Source organism: Rhinoraja longicauda, chromosome 7, assembly GCF_053455715.1.
Source record: "Rhinoraja longicauda isolate Sanriku21f chromosome 7, sRhiLon1.1, whole genome shotgun sequence".
NCBI classification, from domain to species: domain Eukaryota; kingdom Metazoa; phylum Chordata; class Chondrichthyes; order Rajiformes; family Arhynchobatidae; genus Rhinoraja; species Rhinoraja longicauda.
Window position 1 is genome coordinate 7441439 of NC_135959.1, and position 17650 is coordinate 7459088.

General features: G+C 49.3%; 2 protein-coding genes across 3 annotated transcripts in view; both read right to left on the reverse strand.

Moving 5' to 3' along the window:
- Positions 1 to 1504, reverse strand: part of LOC144595057 (arylsulfatase H-like) — a 39515-nt gene extending 38011 nt beyond the window's left edge. Inside the window, exon 1 of one of the 2 annotated variants that reach the window (XM_078402043.1) lies at positions 1410 to 1504. In XM_078402043.1, the coding sequence (XP_078258169.1) occupies positions 1410 to 1469 (60 nt within the window). In that variant the 5' untranslated portion in view covers positions 1470 to 1504. The remainder of the gene's footprint in view (positions 1 to 1409) is intronic. The other variant, XM_078402046.1, reaches the window with a different exon arrangement.
- Positions 1505 to 6752: 5248 nt separating this feature from the next.
- The window catches only part of gyg2 (glycogenin 2), a 79524-nt gene continuing 68626 nt past the window's right edge, over positions 6753 to 17650 (reverse strand). The window contains exons 16-19 of the mRNA XM_078402923.1: positions 16853 to 16897; positions 14894 to 14938; positions 10779 to 10820; positions 6753 to 7157 (exon numbers count right to left, since the gene is read on the reverse strand). Of these exons, the coding sequence (XP_078259049.1) occupies positions 6999 to 7157; positions 10779 to 10820; positions 14894 to 14938; positions 16853 to 16897 (291 nt within the window). The 3' untranslated portion in view covers positions 6753 to 6998. The remainder of the gene's footprint in view (positions 7158 to 10778; positions 10821 to 14893; positions 14939 to 16852; positions 16898 to 17650) is intronic.

The window sequence follows — 17650 nt, forward strand, 5'->3', positions numbered from 1 at the left end:
CACATGTGTACACACACACGTGCACACTTACCCCCTCATCAACACACACATCCAGAGCCTCATACACACACGCTCTCTTACACACACACCCAGAGCCTCATACACACACACGCTCTCTTACACACACACCCACAGAGCCTCATACACACCCACACTCTCTTACACACACACACAGAGCCTCATACACACACACATTCATGCTCTCTCTCTCTCACACACCCAGAGCCTCATACATACACACACACATTCATGCTCTCACACACAGCCTCTCACACATTCATGCTCTCTCTCACACATACACACACACTCATACTCTCTCTCTCACACACACACACACACAGAGCCTCATACACACACACACACAGCACCTTATACATACACCAACACTTTCATGCTCTCTCTCTCACACACACACCCCCACAGAGCCTCATACACACACACATTCATGCTCTCTCACATACACACACATTCATGCACTCTCACACACACCCACACACATTCATGCTCTCTCACACACCCAGAGCCTCATACACACACATTCATGCTCCTCACACACACACACATTCATGCTCCTCACACACACACACATTCATGCTCCTCACACACACACACATTCATGCTCCTCACACACACACACATTCATGCTCCTCACACACACAGCCTCACACACACACACACATTCATGCTCTGTCTCACACACTCACGCCCAGAGCCCCATACGCACACACTCATGCTCTCTCTCTCTCTCTCTCTCTCTCACACACACACACACACATTTTCATGCTCTCTCACACCCAGAGCCTCACACACTCATGCTCTCTCTCTCACACACATTCATGCTCTCTCACACACCCACAGAGCCTTACACACTCTCATACACACATCCAGCCTCATACACACACACACACACACTCTCTCTCTCTCTCTCACTCACACACACACACACACACACACAGATTTCTATGCACAACCCAACACAAAGAGGCAAACTCTCCGACGCAAGAAGCCACCACGACACTAAACACGAGTCAGCCCCACACAGTCACAGTCACAGTCACAGTCAGAGCGGCGGCCGCTTCCAGCCCAGTGCCACACAGAGTTCCACCTCCCTCCCTCGCTGCCACTTAGTTGTCTGACCCAGTGATGTCCCACACAAGCCCCTCTCTCCCCACAAACTCTCTTCCACATTACTGGGCTTAAGCCGCGGTGTAGAGGAACCACCCACACACTCTCTCTCACACACACACAACAACACCCTCAAACCAGGGGGGCAAGGTCCAACATTCAATGCACAGCTCACCCACTCTCTGCACCTCCAGTGCCTTTGCTCTGCACACCAACTCACCGATGCAAATGGAAGAATGGAAGGGGGAATGTCCCAGGTTAGATTGAAGTGGTGCTTCACTCACCTGTGGGGGTCTGTGGGGGGAACGACGAGAGAGAGAGAGGAAGTTCACTCCACAATGCATCTGCCTCTGGTCTACAGAGGGAGGCGTCTCTGCTTCTCCCACACCTCCTAATATCCCGCAGCTCCAACCAGCTGCAGTTATTCATTCAAGAGTCCAGCACCTCCCATCTCCAGTCCACCACCAGGCAGTGATTGTGACTACTAGCACCTCCCATTGCTATTCCACTGGGCAGTCATTGAGTCTACCACATCCCTTCCCTCTTACATTGGACAGTGGTAGTTCCAGCACCTCCCATCTCCAGTCCACCACCAGGCAGTGATTGTGACTACTAGCACCTCCCATTGCTATTCCACTGGGCAGTCATTGAGTCTACCACATCCCTTCCCTCTTACATTGGACAGTGGTAGTTCCAGCACCTCCCATCTCCAGGGCACTGGGAACTGATTGAGTCCAACAACAGGCAGTGATTGTGTCTACTAGCACCTCCCATTGCTATTCCACTAGGCAGTCATTGAGTCTACCACATCCCTTCCCTCTTCCATTGGACAGTGGTAGTTCCAGCACCTCCCATCTCCAGTGCACTGGGAACTGATTGAGTCCAACAACAGGCAGTGATTATGTCTACTGGCACCTCCCATTGCTATTCCACTAGGCAGTCATTGAGTCTACCACGTCCCTTCCCTCTTACATTGGGCAGTGGTAGTTCTGAGGCTATGACCTCTATTTTCCAATGTTCCATAGATTCCGGGTCAGTTCCTGTGGATTGGAGGGTAGCTAATGTTATCCCACTTTTCAAGAAAGGAGGGAGAGAGAAAACGGGAAATTATAGACCAGTTAGTCTGACATCAGTGGTGGGGAAGATGCTGGAGTCAATTATAAAAGACGAAATTGCGGAGCATTTGGATCGCAGTAACAGGATCGTTCCGAGTCAGCATGGATTTACGAAGTGGAAATCGTGCTTGACTAATCTACTGGAATTTTTTGAGGATGTAACTATGAAAATTGACAGGGGAGAGCCGGTGGATGTGGTGTACCTCGACTTTCAGAAAGCCTTCGACAAGGTCCCACATAGGAGATTGGTGGGCAAAATTAGAGCACATGGTATTGGAGGTAGGGTACTGACATGGATAGAAAGTTGGTTGACAGACAGAAAGCAAAGAGTGGGGATAAATGGGTCCCTTTCAGAATGGCAGGCAGTAACTAGTGGGGTACCGCAAGGCTCGGTGTTGGGACCACAGCTATTTACAATATACATCAATGACTTGGATGAAGGGATTAAAAGTACCATTAGCAAATTTGCCGATGATACAAAGCTAGGTGGCAGTGTGAACTGTGAGGAAGATGCTATGAGGTTGCAGGGTGACTTGGACAGGTTGTGTGAGTGGGCGGATGCATGGCAGATGCAGTTTAATGTAGATAAGTGTGAGGTTATCCACTTTGGTGGTAAGAATAGGAAGGCAGATTATTATCTGAATGGTGTCAAGTTAGGAAAAGGGAACGTACAACGTGATCTGGGTGTCTTAGTGCATCAGTCACTGAAAGGAAGCATGCAGGTACAGCAGGCAGTGAAGAAAGCCAATGGAATGTTGGCCTTCATAACAAGAGGAGTTGAGTATAGGAGCAAAGAGGTCCTTCTGCAGTTGTACAGGGCCCTAGTGAGACCGCACCTGGAGTACTGTGTGCAGTTTTGGTCTCCAAATTTGAGGAAGGATATTCTTGCTATTGAGGGCGTGCAGCGTAGGTTTACTAGGTTAATTCCCGGAATGGCGGGACTGTCATATGTTGAAAGACTGGAGCGACTAGGTTTGTATACACTGGAATTTAGAAGGATGAGAGGGGATCTTATCGAAACGTATAAAATTATTAAGGGGTTGGACACGTTAGAGGCAGGAAACATGTTCCCAATGTTGGGGGAGTCCAGAACCAGGGGCCACAGTTTAAGAATAAGGGGTAGGCCATTTAGAACAGAGATGAGGAAAAACTTTTTTAGTCAGAGAGTTGTGAATCTGTGGAATTCTCTGCCTCAGAGGGCAGTGGAGGCCAATTCTCTGAATACATTCAAGAGAGAGCTAGATAGAGCTCTTAAGGATAGCGGAGTCAGGGGGTATGGGGAGAAGGCAGGAACGGGGTACTGATTGAGAATGATCAGCCATGATCACATTGAATGGCGGTGCTGGCTCGAAGGGCCGAATGGCCTTCTCCTGCACCTATTGTCTATTGTCTAGTCCTAGACTCTCCCACTATTGGAAACATCCTCTCCACATCCGCTCTATCCAAGCCTTTCACTATTCGGTATGTTTCAATCGGGTCCCCCCTCATTCTTCAATCAGACTTCAGACAGGGGGGGTGCATCAGTAGGGCCATTGTTGGCTAGAGAAGGTGTGATCTCTACAAGGACCCAATCTGATGAACTGTACAACTGGTAAAACTAGTATCTCTAAAGTAAAACGGACCGAGTGGCGGAAACGGGGGGAGTGCAGGAGAGTGAAGTTACTTAAGATTGGAGAATTCGATGTTCATCCTGTGAATTGTAATCTACAAGAGTTCCCCTGGTCCTCACCTTTCACCCACCAGCCTCCGTATCCAACACATTATCCTACGGCATTCCCTTCACCTCCAACGGGATCCCAGGGCCCAGTCACATCTTATCTTCCCACCTCCAGCCCTTTCCGCCTTTTGCAGGGACCGTTCCCTCCGCAACCTCTTGCTTGGTCCACTCATCCTTTCCCACCCGAACCACCCCCTCCCCAGGAACTTTCCTCAGCAACCTCTGGAGATGCAACACCTGTCCTCGTACCTTATAAAGGGTGGCGCGGCGGTAGAGTTGCTGTCTTGCAGCGCTTGCAGCGACAGAGACCTGGGGTCGATCCTGACTACGGGTGCTGTCTGTACGGAGTTTGTACCTTCTTCCCGTGTCCGGGTGGGTTCTCTGCGAGATCTTCGGTCTCCTCCCGCACTCCAAAGACGTACAGGTGTGTAGGTTAATTGGCATGGTATAAATGTGAATTGTCCCCAGTGTGTGTATATAGGGTAGTGTTAGTGTGCGGGGACCGCTGGTCAGTGCGGATTCGGTGGGCCGAAGGGCCTGTTTCTGAGCTGTATCTCTAAAGTAAAAGAAAAAAAAAACTCTTCCCTCGACTCCATCCAGACAGTCCTTTCAGGTGAGACAGAGGTTCGCATGTACCTCATCTAATTTCATCCACTGCATCCGGTGTTCCCAATGCGGACTCCTGTACATCGGCGAGACCAAACGTAGACTCGGCGACCATCTCATTGAACACTTACGCCGAGGCCTGGTGGACCTCCCAGTTGCCAGACGTTTCAACTCCCCTTCCCGTGCTGACCTTCCTGTCCTGGGGCTCCTCCATTGCCAGAGTGAGGCCCAGCACAAATTGGAGGAACGGCACCTCATATTTCCGCTTGGGTACCTGACAAGCCAGCGGTATGAACATCATTCTGATCCAAACTTTTTAATCACAAAGTGCTGGAGTAACTCAGCAGGTCAGGCAGCATCTCAGGAGAGAAGGAATGGGTGACGTTTCGGGTCGAGACCCTTCTTCAGACTGATGTCAGGGGGGTGGGATAAAGGAAGGATATAGGTGGAGACAGGAAGATAGAGGGAGATCTGGGAAGGAGGAGGGGAAGAGAGGGACAGAGGAACTATCTAAAGTTGGCGAAGTCGATGTTCATACCACTGGGCTGCAAGCTGCCCAGGCGAAATACGAGGTGCTGTTCCTCCAATTTCCGGTGGGCCTCACTATGGCACTGGAGGAGGCCCATGACAGAAAGGTCAGACTGGGAGTGGGAGGGGGAGTTGAAGTGCTGGGCCACCGGGAGATCAGATTGGTTAACGCGGACCGAGTGCAAGTGTTGAGCGAAGCGATCGTCGAGCCTGCGTTTGGTTTAGCTGATGTAAATAAGTTGACATCTGGAGCAGCGGATGCAATAGATGAGGTTGGAGGAGGTGCAGGTGAACCTCTGTCTCACCTGGAAAGACTGTTTGGGTCCTTGGATGGAGTTGAGGGGGGAGGTAAAGGGACAGGTGTTGCATCTCGTGCGGTTGCAGGGGAAAGTGCCCGGGGATGGGGTGGTTTGGGTAGGAAGGGACGAGTGGACCAGGGAGTTACGGAGGGAACGGTCTCTGTGGAACTCAGAGAGGGGAGGGGATGGGAAGATGTGGCCAGTTGTGGGGTCCCGTTGTAGGTGACGGAAATGTTGGCAGATGATTTGTTGGATACGCTGGCTGGTGGGGTGGAAGGTGAGAACGAGGGGGATTCTGTCCTCGTTACGAGTGGGGGGAGGGGGAGCAAGAGCGGAGCTGCGGGATATAGAAGAGACCCTAGTGAGCCTCATCTATAATGGAGGAGGGGAAGCCCCGTTTCCTGAAGAATGAGGACATCACTGATGCCCTAGAGTGAAACACCTCATCCCGGGCGGGGGGCGGGACAAAGGAAGGATATAGGTGGAGACAGGAAGACAGTGGGAGATCTGGGAAGGGGGAGGGGAAGAGAGGGACAGAGGAACTATCTAACTCAGCAGGTCATTTGACCCGCTGAGTTTCTCCAGCAGTTTGCCTTTTGATCCCGAGCTTACAATGGGAGCACTGTAGTAATCCAGGAAACGGCAGTTCTGAACCAAACACACAAACCTTTGATTCAGCTAACTGAACTCCGTTCAAGTCAACACCTTTGCAGTGGCTCCATGTCCTCTCTCACACATCGCCCCTCCCAGCATACGCAGAATGGAGAGGATGTTGAAAGATTGGTGCACCATCGAGGTTAACCCTGACCTTCCCATCCACGCTGACTTGAACAATCTGCCCAACGTGCGCGCCTGAAGTCCCACAAACCCTTCTGGTCTTCAGCCAAACCCCTGGAAGACTTTGACCCCGAGACTGAGTGGCGCAGAGCGTGGAGAGACGCCAACACCGACAACGGAGAGGTGATCACAGACCTCCGCGGTGAAACCACCGGGATTCGACCTCCATCGCAAGCAATGGCTAACCCAAGGCAGCAACTCTACCACTGCCCCACCGTACTGTACACCCCTGGTGTACAGTATCTTCCCTGTGGCGGGATTCATTGCCACAGACGGCCGTGGAGTCCAAGTCATTGGGCATTTTTAAGGTGTAGATGGACGATTAGCAGGGTTCATGGGGAGAAACGAGAGGGCTGAGAGAGAAAAATAGATCAGCCACGATTGAATGGGGCAGTCGACTCGATGGGCCGAATGGCCTGATCCTGCTCCACGAACTTATGAACTCATGGACTACGGCAACTAAACCATTGGTTATTTATTATTTCAGAGCACATCAAACCGCCTCCTCCCCTCCCCACCCCCCAGCCAACATCAGAGAACACAACGTCTTGTAAATTACAATCAGCTGATCTGTAAAGATTTCTTTTAATACCATTAATGAATGTGTGTGTAAAAAAAAAATTCACCCAGAACAAAATTCTATTTACAGTGTAATACCAAACGGGCAACGTTAAATTTGCCACAAATAAGCTGCCATTCACAGTAATATATATAAGCACAAAAAAAAACAACAACTTTTGCTGAAGAGCCATTATCGACATCCCGACGGTCCTACTTCAGAAACTGGTCCAACTTCCTTTGAATGTTGACAAAAGCGTCCCTGCCCATGTAGTCCACGTTTCCTTCCTCCCACCTGCGTCGATCCTGCGGTTCAGCGGGGGCCGCGGGGGCCACATCGAGGGAGAGCTCAGACAACCTGTCTGCTACATCCTTCAGGGGGAGACAGAAGAGGGAGAGAGAGAGAGAGAGAGAGAGAGAGAAAGAAGAGGTTACTATCCCCTGTACCAATATCTGAAGGGGTTGTTCCTCAAGTTTTGGTTACACTTTAGTCCTACGATTCTAGTGTTTGGACACAAGGCAGGAAGTGGGGAGGGCCGTTCGGGGGGGGGGGTGGGGGGGGGTCCAGGCTTGAACAATTGGTGACCAATTGGAAAAACAACATAGACAGAATTTATTTTTTAATCCTTCTCTCATAGATGCTGCCTTTTCCCGCTGAGTTACTCCAACATTTTGTGTATATCGTTTCCTAAAGTTCACTTTAGTCTATTGTCACGTGTACTGAGGTATTCAGTCAGTGTTCAGAGCTCTAAATGGGTGATCAAGTGCCTTTGAAATGCAATCCTTGTTTTACAATGAATTTCACAGCATCCAGTAACGTTGTGACGTGTGAACACAAGGAACTGCAGATGCGGGTTTTACTTAAAAAAAGGCACAAAGTGCTGCAGTAACTCAGCGGGTTAGGCGGCCTGCTGCAGGAAGGATGTGGTTAAGCTGGAGAGAGCGCAGACAAGATTTACGAGAATGTTGCCAGGACTCGAGGGCCTGAGCTATAGGAAACGTTATGCTCGAGTTAAGTACTCAGCTTGTACTCGCTGGAATTTAGAAGATTGAGGGGGGATCTTATAGAAACTTACCAAATTCTTAAGGGGTTGGACAGGCTGGATGCGGGAAGATTGTTCCCGATGTTGGGGAAGTCCAGAACAAGGGGTCGCAGTTTAAGGATAAGGGGGAAGTCTTTTAGGACCGAGATGAGAAAGTTTTTTTTCACACAGAGACTGGTGAATCTGTGGAATTCTCTGCCACAGAAGGTAGTTGAGGCCAGTTCATTGGCTATATTTAAGAGGGAGTTAGATGTGGCCCTTGTGGCTAAAGGGATCAGGGGGTATGGAGAGAAGGCAGGAACGGGATACTGAGTTGGATGATCAGCCGTGATCATATTCAATGGCGGTGCAGGCTCGAAGGGCCGAATGGCCTACTCCTGCACCTATTTTCTATGTTTCTATGTTTCTAAGTTAGTTAGAGTTAGATTTTGCTCTTAGGGCTAACGGAATCAAGGGATATGGGGTGAAAGCAGGAACGGGGTACTGAGTTGGATGATCAGCCATGATCATATTGAATGGCAGTGCTGACTCGAAGGGCCGAATGACCTACTCCTGCACCTATGCTTCTAAAAGGTTAGGCAGGCTGGGACTTTATTCCTCGCGAGTGTAGAAGGCTGGTGGGGTAACCCTTTTAGAAGTGTACAAGATGACGAGGGGAATAGGAACTTTGAATGCACCAAGTCTTTTACCCAGAGTAGGTGAATCATGAACTACTGGAAATAGATTTAAGATGAAGGAGCAAAGATTTTAATAGGGACCTTTCCACTCAGTGGGTGGTATGCATGTGTTACGAGCTGCAAGACGAAGTGGTTGGGGCAGGCACTATAATAACATTTAAGAGACATTTTGTAAATTCTTTACAAAACAAAAAAAGGCACAAATTGCTGCAGTAATTCAGTGTGTGTCTGCAGTAACTGGGGATATATATATAATATAAGAAAATAACTGCAGATGCTGGTACAATATCGAAGGTATTTATTCACAAAATGCTGGAGTAACTCAGCAGGTCTGGCAGCATCCCAGGAGAGAAGGAACGGGCGACGTTTCGGGTCGAGACCCCTTCGTCCGACTGAAGAAGGGTCTCGACCCGAAACGTCGTCCATTCCTTCTCTCCCGAGATGCAGTAACTGAGGATGTCGTTAGGCCGGAAAGAGTGCAGACATAGATTTACGAGAATGTTGCCAGGACTCGAGGGCCTAAGCTACAGGGAGAGGTTGAGCAGTCTGGGACTCTATTCCTTGGAGCGCAGGAGGATGAGGGATGATCTTATGGAGATGTACAAAATCATGAGAGGAATAGACACAGAGAGTTTCTTTGCCCGGAGTAGGGGAAATCGAAAAACAGAGGATATAGGTTTAAGGCGAAGCAGATAAAATTTAATAGGAACGTGAATGGTGACTATTATTTTTACATAAAGGGCGGCGGGTGTATGGAACGAGCTGCTGGAGAAGGTAGTTGAGGCAGGGACGATCACAACGTTTAAGAAACATTTAGATAGGTACATGTTTAGGAAGAATTTAGAGGGATATGGGCCAAATGCAGGCAGGTGAGACTAGTGTAGATGGGGCATGTTGGTCAGTGTGGGCAAGTTGGGCCAAAGTGCCTGTTTCCCCACTGTGGGACGATACTTGGACAGGCGCGTGGATAGGAAAGGATTAGAGAGATGTGGGCCTCTGGTAGGGGTGCCAACTTTCTCACTCCCAAATACGGGACAAGGTGACGTCACCGCCCCGCGCCCCACGTGACCTCACCCAGCCAGTCACTCCCTCATGGCTGGAGGCACAGAAGTGTGAAAACACACACCTTCAGATTCAGGGACAGTTTCTTCCCAGCAGTTATCGGGCAACTGAACCATCCTCTCTCACTGATCATAGAGCAGGTACTAACCTACCGTCTACCTCATTGGAGACATTCGAACTATCTTTAGAAACAGAGAAAATCGGTGCAGGAGTAGGCCATTCGGCCCTTCGAGCCAACACCGTCATTCAGTATGATCATGGCTAATCATCCAAAATCAGTACCCCGTTCCTGCTTTTTCCCCCCATATCCCTCGATTCCATTAGTCCCAAGAGCTATACCTAACTCTCTCTTGAAAACATCGAGTGAATTGGCCTCCACTGCCTTCTAAGGGAAGTTGAATTCTGGACTTAATCGGACTATGCTGGACTTTGTCTTGCACTAAACATTATACCCTTCATCCTGTATTTGTACACTGTGAATGGCTTGATGATAATCAATGGTAATCATGTATAGACATTTCGCTGACTGGATAGTGCGCACCTCTGATATTATGTAGGAAGGAACTGCAGATGCTGCTTTAAACCGAAGATAGACACAAAAACCTGGAGGAACTCAGCGGGACGGGCACCTTCTCTGGTGAAAAGGACGTTTCGTGTCGTTAGCCTGAAGAAGGGTCTCGACCCGAAACGTCACCTATTCCTTTTCTCCAGAGATGCTGCCTGTCCTGCTGAGTTACTCCAGCATTTTGTGTCTATAATTCCAATAGTGTTATATATATATATATATATATACACACCAGAGTTCACTCAAGAGATGTCAGGAATACCAACAGATATACTTTCAATTTCAAGTTAAACATCTGATATTAATGCTTTTATTCACAAAATGCTGGAGTAACTCAGCAGGTCTGGCAGCATCTCGGGAGAGAAGGAATGGGTGACGTTTCGGGTCGAGACCCCAAGAAGGGTCTCGACCCGAAACGTCACCCATTCCTTCTCTCCCGAGATGCTGCCTGACCTGCTGAGTTACTGCAGCATTTTGTGAATAAATACCTTCGATTTGTACCAGCATCTGCAGTTATTTTCTTATATGATATTAATGCTTAGACATTAGAGTGAAAAAATGCACTCAATGCTTCTGGAAAGGCAAGCAGGAAATACAGGAAGACACCTAAACTACCTGGACTTCCACATTGCAAAGGCACGCTTACCTTCGTAGTCTGGTCAGATGCAGGAGAAGGGCTTTCCTTTTCCTACGGGGGAGATTGAGCAAGTGTAAATATATCAATAAACAGGCTAGCTCGATGATTGATCGATATCCGTTGTCACTGCGATGGGTTTGTGGTTTCAGTTTAGCTTCGAGATACAGCACGGAAACGGGCCCTTCTGCCCACCGACTCCGCGCCGACCAGCGTTCCCCCGCACACTGACACCCACGCACGCACGCACGTCACAGGGAGAACGTGCAAACTCCGTACACACAGGCACACTAAGGGGCAATTTACCGAGGCGGATTAACCTACAAAACTGCATGTCTTCCGGACGCGGGAGGAAACCGGAGCATCCGGAGGAAGCCCAGGCAGTCACAGGGGAGAGCGTGGAAACTCGACACAGACAGCGCCAGAGGTCAGGATCCACCTTAATTTAAAATAGGTGCAGGAGGCCATTTGGCCCTTCGAGCCAGCACCGCCATTCATTGTGATCATGGCTGATCATTCACAATCAGTGACCCGTGCCTGCCTTCTCCACATATCCCTTGATTCCACTAGTCCCTAGAGCTCTATCTAACTCTCTTTTAAATCCATCCAGTGAATTGGCCTCCACTGCCCTCTGCAGCAGAGAATTCCACAAATTCTCAACTCTCTGGGTGAAAAGGTTTCTTCTCACCTCAGTTTTAAATGGCCTCCCCTTTATTATCATCAGATATATACTGCCGGAAACAGGCCTTTTCGGCCCTCCAAGTCCGTGCCGCCCAGCGATCCCCGTACATTAACACTATCCTACACCCACTAGGGACAATTTTTACATTTACCCAGCCAATTAACCTACATACCTGTACGTCTTTGGAGTGTGGGAGGAAACCGAAGATCTCGGAGAAAACCCACGCAGGTCACGGGGAGAACGTACAAACTCCTTACAGTACAGCACCCGTAGTCAGGATCGAACCTGAGTCTCCGGCGCTGCATTCGCTGTAAAGCAGCAACTCTACCGCTGCGCTACCGTTCTTAGACTGTGGCCCCTGGTTCTGGACTCCCCCAACATTGGGAACATTTTTCCTGACTTAGTTTTCACCGCTGGCAGACTGTTCCATATACCATCTGTGTGGAAAAAGTTGCCCCCTCAGGCTGAGAATGAGGCCACAAGCAAATTGAGGGACAGCACCTCATAGTTTGCTTGGGTAGCTTACAGCCCAGCGGTATGAATATTGACTTTTCTAATTTCAAGTAAACTCTTCAATCCCCCTCTTCCCCACCCCATCTCCCACCCCAGATGTCCTACTAGTACCATAGTTGGCATCCTCGTATCCTTTCGTTATCACCAAATTACCCAGCCAACAATGGGCCATTGTGGGCTCCACCCTTCCTTGGTCATCTGTTGCTGGCCCCGTTTAGCTCTGGCCTTTTCCTATCTCCAGAACCCTCCCCTCCACCTTCAGTCCGAAAGAAGGGTCCCGACCTGAAACGTCATTGAGATCCTCCCTCATCCTAAACAGGCCCAGTGCCGTCAAACATATTCATCATATGTTGACCCAATCATTCAATAGAGAATCGACAATCGACTATAGGTGCAGGAGGAGGCCATTCGGCCCTTCGAGCCAGCACCACCATTCAATGTGATCATGGCTGATCATTCACAATCAGTACCCCGTTCCTGCCTTCTCCCCATACCCCCTGACTCCGCCATCATTAAGAGCTCTATCTAGCTCTCTTGAAAACATCCAGAGAATTGTCCTCCACTGCCTTCTGAGGCAGAGAATTCCACAGATTTACAACTCTCTGACTGAAAAATAAATTCCTCATCTCTGTTCTAAATGGCCTACCCCTTATTCTTAAACTGTGGCCCCTGGTTCTGGACTCTCCCAAAATTGGGAACATGTTTCCTGCCTCGAACGTGTCCAACCCCTTAATAATCGTATATGTTTCAATAAGATCCCCTCTCATCCTTCTAAATTCCAGTGTATACAAGGCTAGTCTCTCTAGTCTTTCAACATACGACAGTCCCGCCACTCCATGAATTAACCTAGTAAACCTACGCTGCACGCCCTCAATAGTAAGAATATCCTTCCTCAAATTTGGGGACCAAAACTGCACACAGTAGTCCAGGTGCGGTCTCACTAGGGCCCTGTACAACTGCAGAAGGACCTCTTTGCTCCTATACTCAACTCCTCTTGTTCTGAAGGCCAACATTCCATTGGCTTTCTTCACTGCCTGCTGTACCTGCATGCTTCCTTTCAGTGACTGATGCACTAGGACACCCAGATCTCGTTGTACGTCCCCTTTTCCTAACTTGACACCATTCAGATAATAATCTGCCTTCCTATTCTTACCACCAAAGTGGATAACCTCACACTTATCGTCTTTCAACATTCTTTCAACATTCTCAATGGTATTCATCAGGCGCAGGTTGGGGTAAAAGTGCCATGTAGCACTTTTCAATGGAATGCATTTCATTCAGATGGAATACAACTAGCTCTGTGCCTGCAGTCCGAGGAAGGATTCTGACCCAAAACATCACCTGTCCACGTTTTCTGGAGCTGCCGCCTGGCCTACTGGGTTATTCCAGAACTGCGCGACTTTTAACACACCGCAGAAGTTTTAGCTCTTAAAAATCTGCACGGTGGCGCCGCGGTAAAGTTGCTGCCTGACAGCGCCGGAGACCCGGGTTCGATCCCGACTACGGGTGCTGTCTGTACGGAGTTTGTACTGTCTCCCTGCGACCGCGTGGGTTTTTGTCCGGGTGCTCCGGTTTCCTGCGGCATTTCGAATACATGCAGGTTTGTAGGTTAATTGCTTCTGTAGATTGTCACCAGTGTGTAGGATGGGATAGGTATTTGGATTTCTCCGGGTGCTCTGGTTTCCTCCCAAATTTCAAATAGGTGCAGGTTTCTGGGGTTAATTGTCCCCCAGTGTGTAGGATGGGACTAGTGTACGGGTGATCGCTGGTGGGCACTGACTCGGTGGGCCGAAGGGCCTGTTTCCATGCAGTATGTCTAAACTAAACTATCACATATGAAGTTCTTGGCAGTAGATTCCCCAGTGTGTAGGATAAAACTAGTGTACAGGTGATCGCCGGTCGGCAGGGACTCGGTGGGTCGAAGGGCCTGTCTCCATGCTGTATGGCTAAACTAAACTATCCCACATGACGTTCTGGGCAGTAGATTCCCAATATTTTCTGTTAACAGCTTTTTACCATCATAGCTAATGACCATCTTGAAACTGCAGTGCATTTCCACAAATGACAGATTTGTGCACCGACAATATGAAAACACAAGGGGGCAGCACGGTGGCGCAGCGGTAGAGTTGCTGCCTCACAGCGCCAGAGACCCGGGTTCGATCCTGACTACGGGTGCTGTCTGTACGGAGTTTGGACGTACTCCCCCGTGACCTGCGTGGGTTTCTCTCCAGGTGCTCCGGTTTCCTCCCGCATTTCAAATACGTGCAGGTTTGTAGGCTAATGGCCTTCTGTAAATCGTCCCGTGCGCAGGATGGGATCGATAGCGTAGGACTAGTGTACGGGTGATCGATGGTCAGTGCGGACCCGGTGGGCCGAATGGCCGGTTTCCACGCTGCATCTCTGAATTAAACCAAACCCAAATTTAGGAAAGAAGCAAACCTCCAGTAGAGGTGCGAATGACCTCGAGGGGAGCAGGGAAGCAAATGTCTACAAGGCCACCTTCGGACAAAATGCTTGGGACACACGGGGCAAGGACGGAAGCCCTAAAGAGTGGTGGGCGGACCAGCCTGGTTCAGCCAGAACTGGCACACCTGCCAACAATTGCAAGGCCATTTAGTAACCAGCTTAACCGAGTCAGGGCCGACTGTAATGTAACCCAAAACCGCCTCCTATACCAAGCCAAATTATCTTGGTGTCGGAACTGCAGATGCCGGTTTACACTGAAGATAGGCGCAAAATGCTGGAGTAACTCAGCGGGACAGGCAGCATCTCTGGAGAGAAGGAATGGGTGACGTTTCGGGGTCAATTCTGAAGAAGGGTCTCGACCCGAAACGTCACCCATTCCTTCTCTCCAGAGATGCCTGCCTGTCCCGCTGAGTTACTCCAGCATTTTGTGTCTAAATTACCTTGGTTCCTCCTCACTGATACTTACTTCTTCCACTGATGCCGTTGACTTGAGGGATTCAAGCTCTTCTCTCTAGCATGAAAACATTAAGATTTTTATTAACATCTGTCCCCACTTACAGCAGACGGAGAAAGCAAGTGCCGGGATACGTTAATGTTCTGGACTGTATGTAAGAAAATAATTTCACCATACGTTTGCACATGACAATAAAAGTACCAGTTAATTGGTGAAACACAAAGTGTTGGAGTAACTCAGCGGGTTAACAGAATCTCTGGTCAGGCAAAACCTTCTTGATAAAACATATACGTTAACAATAGACAATAGACAATAGACAATAGGTGCAGGAGTAGGCCATTCGGCCCTTCGAGCCAGCACCGCCATTCAATGTGATCATGGCTGATCATTCTCAATCAGTACCCCGTTCCTGCCATCTGACTCCGCTATCCTTAAGAGCTCTATCTAGCTCTCTCTTGAATGCATTCAGAGAATTGGCCTCCACTGCCTTCTGAGGCAGAGAATTCCACAGATTCACAACTCTCTGACTGAAAAAGTTTTTCCTCATCTCAGTTCTAAATGGCCTACCCCTTATTCTTAAACTGTGGCCCCTGGTTCTGGACTCCCCCAACATTGGGAACATGTTTCCTGCCTCTAACGTGTCCAACCCCTTAATAATCTTATACGTTTCGATAAGACCCCCTCTCATCCTTCTAAATTCCAGTGTATACAAGCCTAGTCGCTCCAGTCTTTCAACATATGACAGTCCCGCCATTCCGAGAATTGACCTAGTAAACCTACGCTGCACGCCCTCAATAAGATTTTATTTTGGGTAGATGTGGGTTACAACAAAGCTGATGCTAATTATGTTGCTATTGAGGGCGTGCAGCAGTTCTCTGGCACAGTACGGCAGCAACTCCACCACAACCAGAGAGCAATGCTGAACCACTATCTGCCTCATTGGTGACCCTCGGACTATCCTTGATCGGACGTTGCTGGCATTACCTTGCACCAAACGTTATTCCCTTATCATGCATCTATAGCACTGTAAATGGCTCGATTGCAATCACGTGTTGCCTTCCCGCCGGCTGGTTAGCACGCAACAAAAAGCTTTTCACTGTACCTCGGTACACGTGACAATAAACTGTGACTTTACCGCTGCACCACCGTGCCGCCACGCTCCAGCCCACCGTGGTCCCGGAAAGCGGCCAAGGGGCCCCGTGGATATCGTGTGCTCCCTCTCCAGAAGCACCCGGGAGTGGGCGTAAACCCGCAAGAGGGGCAGGCATTTGGTGTGGCCCAACCAGAATCCGAACCTTTCGTGTTCTTGTTCTATGCCTGCATGAAACTTTGCGAGTCTTCAAGGTACAACGGAAGTCTTTATTACAGTAACTCAATGCTGGCAGCAAGACAACTAAAATGGCTGCACGATCTGACTGAACACTCACACTCCGTGTACAGCCAAGGTAACTATGTACAAAATATCTCCCTTTGTCCTGTGCAGCGCCATCTGCTGCACGGGAGGAGCAACGGGTCCTCCCACCCCACACGGTCCACCAAACATCACAGAACCCTTGCCAACCGACTGGTTACAGCAGCCACCTTCACTGAGACCCGGACAGTGTCCATGGACCAATATTACCATCACCACCACCTCTCGTACCAAGCCAAATTACCTTGGTTCCCTCCCGTGAGATGGCAGATTAGGTTAGTTTTCAGTTTAGAGATACAGCATGGAAACGGGCCCTTCGGCCCACCAAACATTAACACACATCAGGGACAATTATCTTTTACACTTATGCCAAGCCAATTAACCAACAAACCTGTACGTCATTGGAGTGTGGGAGTGTGGGAAGAAACGAGGAGAACGTACAAACCCTGTACAGACAGCACCCGTAGTCGGGATCGAACCCGGGTCCCGGGCGCTGTAAGCGCTGTAAGGAAGCAACTCTACCGCTGCGCCACCGTGCCGCTCCTTAAATAGATACTTACTTCCTTTTGCATTAGCATCATCTTGAAGGGCACTCTCTCTTCTTTCTAATGCAAAAACATGAAGATTTCCATTAACACCTGTCCTCGCTTACAACCAGAGGATACTAGAGGAACAAGATAGACCGCTCGGCCCTAAAAAACGTAGTACGTCACGGCGCCATTTTAGTAGGCGGAAACTTGCAGCCCAGTGGTATGAACATTGATTTCACCAATTTCCAAGTAACTCCTGCATTCCTTCTATCCCCCGCCCCCCCCCACCCCACCCCCCTCCTCCACGCAAGTAGTCCTACTAGTCCACTGTTCGCATCCCTTCCTTATCACCTCTTCCCCAGCCAACAATGACACATTATGGGCTCCACTCATCCATGGTAATCTATTGTCGGCCCTTATATGTACTAGCCTTTTCCTACCTCTCGTTCCGCCTCAGATGCTACCTGACCTGCTGAGTTACTCCAGCATTTTGTGTCTACCTGCGGAACACAGTAGCATCTGCAGTTCCTTCCCACACTGCATCGAAACTTACCGAATAGTGAAGGCCTGGATAGAGAGGATGTTTCCTCTAGTGGGAGAGTCTAGGACCAGAGGTCATAGCCTCAGTATTAAAGGACGTTCCTTCAGGAAGATGAGGAGGAATTTCGTTAGTCAGAGGGTGGTGAATCTGTGGAATTCATTGCCACAGAAGGCTGTGGAGGCCAAGTCAGTGGATATCATTAAGATATAGACAGATTCTTGCTTAATACAGGTGTCAGGGGTTATGGGGAGAAGGCAGGAGAGTGGGGCTGAGAGGGGAAGATAGAT